We start from the raw sequence: 3,659 nt of genomic DNA, 5'->3' as shown, positions 1-3,659 counted from the left end.
GGGAAAGGCAGTAGACAGGCTGGGAAACCTATGGCATGAAGTACCCCATATACAAATTATGAAAGATAGAAAAATACACAACTTTCTTAAAACTCTGTATATATATACTAGTACTTTTAGTATTTTACATGCAAAAAGTGTGATTTACCTCCAAAATTACTCCCAAACCTAAAAATATATTTTTATATATATAAAAAAAAAAATGACAGATTGTAAGTCACTTCATTAAATAGCAGACAAAGCATACATTTTCTCCTTTTCCCCATAATTAAGGTTTGCGTACCAAAAGTTTTAGCAGCCTGAATGGTTTCTTTGGATCCACGAACTGTCATGATTTGTGCCAAAGCAGTTAAATCATCACTTGCTTTGTAAAATGGATACCGTCCACTGAGCAGAGAAAGGAATACGATTCCTGCAGACCACATGTCAATTGCTGCAATTGAAAGCAAACTTAGTAATAACTAAACTCACGATTTCATCACAAGCAAAATAACAAACAAAATAACAACTTTCTTTAAAAAGAAATTATGACCTGAAAAGTTGTTATGTTCTGAATTACTTACTGACTTTGGTCACATAGATAACACTTCAGCAAACAGTAGAAATTACTATAATTAGATTGAAGAATAATTTCCTGCTTTGATGCAGAGGGAGTGTTTAAGCTTTTCCATAGAATTTTTCACGTGAGTAATTCTATTAACTTGCTAAACTTAAAATGTACCAAAACAATGTTAGAGGTTGTTTTACCCAGGGAGATAAGAGGGGGCAAAAACCTGGCTAGTTTTGATACTTATTTAAGTTTGCTTCATATGAAGAAAACCTTAAATAAAGATCATAAATAAAAAATAATTCACAAATGAATGCAAATCTGAATTTTTCTGGGACTGAGGCTGCTACAATTAGGCAGTACTAAAAAAATTTATCTTACTATGAACTCGGTCCCTCTCTAATATGAAATCACTTGACAAGATAGCCAGTTTAAGAACTGTAACAGTTAGAAGTTATTCATCACTTTCATTGTGTTATGAAGAGTACAGAGAGTACTCTGGGGATAGACGCCAAAGCATGATGGAAACTTTAATAGTGAAAGTTATGAGAATACCTGTCTGCCATAACTTTTTGGCTCACTAAGGTGCACATTTTGAGAGATGGCAAGGAAAGTGAAGCAGAGAGTTTGAAGGATTCCCAAACTCTAAAGAGAAAAATTAACAGCTGGGAAATAAAGCCATAGTTAGTCTACTTCTCTTCAAAAAAAATCAGTAGTAAAATAGGCAGTAATAATTTGGACATTTTAGTTAGAAACACCATTAGCATGGGACTCTGGGAAAAAAAAAAGTATTAAGTTGATTTCAGTTGCAAAACCAGCTTTTAAGTCTTTTATTAAAAAAAAAAAAATCCAAGTTAATCATTTGGCACAATTTACAGTGGAAAAATTTTGTACCTTCTTCATAGTTTTGTAAAAAAGTTTTAGTATTACTGTATCACTGTTGAAAAGATCATACTATCTGTTTGAGGTGTTGTGCATCACCCCAAGTGTGTGGTTGGGAAAGGTGGAGTTATCAAGCTCAAGACCTTTAAAGATGTTTAACTACTTAATTCTTGCTGAAATTAATAGACATTATATATCTGAATGGCTCGTAAATCCTGGCCCTACAATTCTGGTAGAGCTGGGATCATCAGCAGACTGCAAGATCCTGTGCAATGACATCAAAATCATGATTCCTCTCTATGCTTTTGTCTAGTGTTATCCAACTAGTGAGGCAGACCAAGGAAAGGGGAGCAGAGGGACAAACCAAGTTAAAGTGTAACGGGACCTGTATAACATTAGCTTGGGAGTTTAGATGTTTAGATGCACTGTGAACCTGGGTCAGATGCACTAAGGCAGCTCTGGATAGTGTCAGCTGGATCCAGCTGGTAACTTGGTCTCAGCACAGAGACCAGAACTAGTAGTAAGATTGGCAGGAATACAAGGAGGTGACTATAGCAGTCCCAGATGGAAGTGGACAAGAAGATTTGTTAGTTCAAATACAACATAATCTCATAAACATTAGTATTGGTCTACCCAGTTCTAATTAAGGCCTTTGTTGACGTACTACAGGAGCTCGGCACCACTGACTCAGTACTTTTAGTGCTGTCTGTGCCACACCCAAGGGTTTCCAGATTTACCCATATTTTCTGTAATCCTGCTCTCCATTACCCTAGAGAACAGAAAACCGTCTGAAAGCGTATTTAACACTAGCATGTGTCCAAGATTTCCTAGGTATGTCTTCTTTCTGCCTAAATTCTGTCTAGACAGATTCAGAGATTGTCTAAACTTGTCCTGGATTTCTGGATGTCTCCTAGCCCAAACAGCTGGCTGTTAACAGCACAGGCACAGTAACTCCAAACAGGCTGCCATACTTCTTGAAATCCCAGTCATATCCACAGCTCAGATGTTGTTTCAAATAACATTAAGCTATCTAGGGATAAGCTGATCAAATGTATTGTTAAGTCTATTCTGAGTGTGTATACACACTTTAAGTACTGAAAACTGACAATTTTCTCAAAAGATATTCAGCAAAAAAGTGGCTAAAAACTGTTATTTTAAATCCAATTTTTGAGGACATTTGTATTTATCCCCCTTTTTCATAAGTCAAAATCCTGGTCGTACACCAAATGTTTAACAGGTAACTTTGCTTTTATTGGTCCTCCATTCTTCAGGTATGCACAACCTCTCCCATCCTACTTGCATCAGCTAATGCAGTAACCATCCCTCTGCTCTGCCCTGATAGTTACCCAGACTACTGAAACTTATTGATAGTTTCTGACCCTGAGAAATTAAAAATTTAGTAAGAAAAAAATACGACTTTTACAGATGAGCTATTTAAAGCACTAGCAAAAAGGAAAAAATCTCATAAAAAAGTATTAACCAACACTTTCTAAAACACATTTGCAATTATACCATTAACTATGCCTGCTATGACAGCAAACTATGTGTGAGAATCTGTCTAGAAAAGTCTAAAGTATGTCCTCTCCCCAAGATTTATTCAAGATTTTACTTGAATAAATAAGCCAAGAAACTTGATAAAAATTACAGCTTTGTTTTCTTTTAAAACACATTGTATTCAACTCCTGCATATGGCACTACCCCTCAAATGAATAAAGACATATTCAAGTTTCAAACACAGGAAAAATATTCCTAACTTGTTCTTACTCTGAATAATAAACTTTTAATTAAAATCAGGAAATAGGTGTTAGAAGGGATGACAAAATGAATTTCACATGTAAACAAAAAAGACAACATAAGATGCATAAATGACAAGGATCAAAGGGTGAAAAAAGGCTAGAAGGATCAAAAGGTGAAAAAAGGCATTAGTCTGTTGTGCAGTACCTGTGGTCTGAGTGGGGCACTTTGTTAATACTTCTGGTGCTCTGAATCCAGGTGTTCCTGCCCTGGGAGCAACCTGCTGACACCTTGTAATAAGAGACAAAAATGTTTAGAATATAAAACTTGATAAATAAGTTCTAATTATAATAATGCTTAATATTATTTTTAGAATATACTTGTGTAAGATATGTAAACAGCCTAACCCTGCCTTATTCAAGTCTCATAGAAGTTTGAAGCATCTTCAAACTAGCATGAAATTATTATGTGGCATAAGATAACAGCCTTATTATAT

At 35.2% G+C, this 3,659-nt stretch overlaps 1 protein-coding gene across 1 annotated transcript in view; it reads right to left on the bottom strand.

The window, feature by feature from the left end:
- The window catches only part of LOC104082558 (cell division cycle 7-related protein kinase-like), a gene marked incomplete at its 5' end in the record, with an annotated part of 4,545 nt that extends 1,092 nt beyond the window's left edge, over positions 1-3,453 (bottom strand). Inside the window, 2 exons of the mRNA XM_009585728.1 lie at positions 284-433; positions 3,371-3,453. Coding sequence (XP_009584023.1) covers positions 284-433; positions 3,371-3,453 — 233 coding nt within the window. The remainder of the gene's footprint in view (positions 1-283; positions 434-3,370) is intronic.
- Between the last annotated feature and the right edge of the window lie 206 nt (positions 3,454-3,659).

Source organism: Fulmarus glacialis, unplaced genomic scaffold (assembly GCF_000690835.1).
Source record: "Fulmarus glacialis isolate BGI_N327 unplaced genomic scaffold, ASM69083v1 scaffold42989, whole genome shotgun sequence".
NCBI classification, from domain to species: domain Eukaryota; kingdom Metazoa; phylum Chordata; class Aves; order Procellariiformes; family Procellariidae; genus Fulmarus; species Fulmarus glacialis.
Note: the sequence above shows the minus strand (reverse complement) of the source record. Positions and strands in the feature narration are given on the sequence as shown.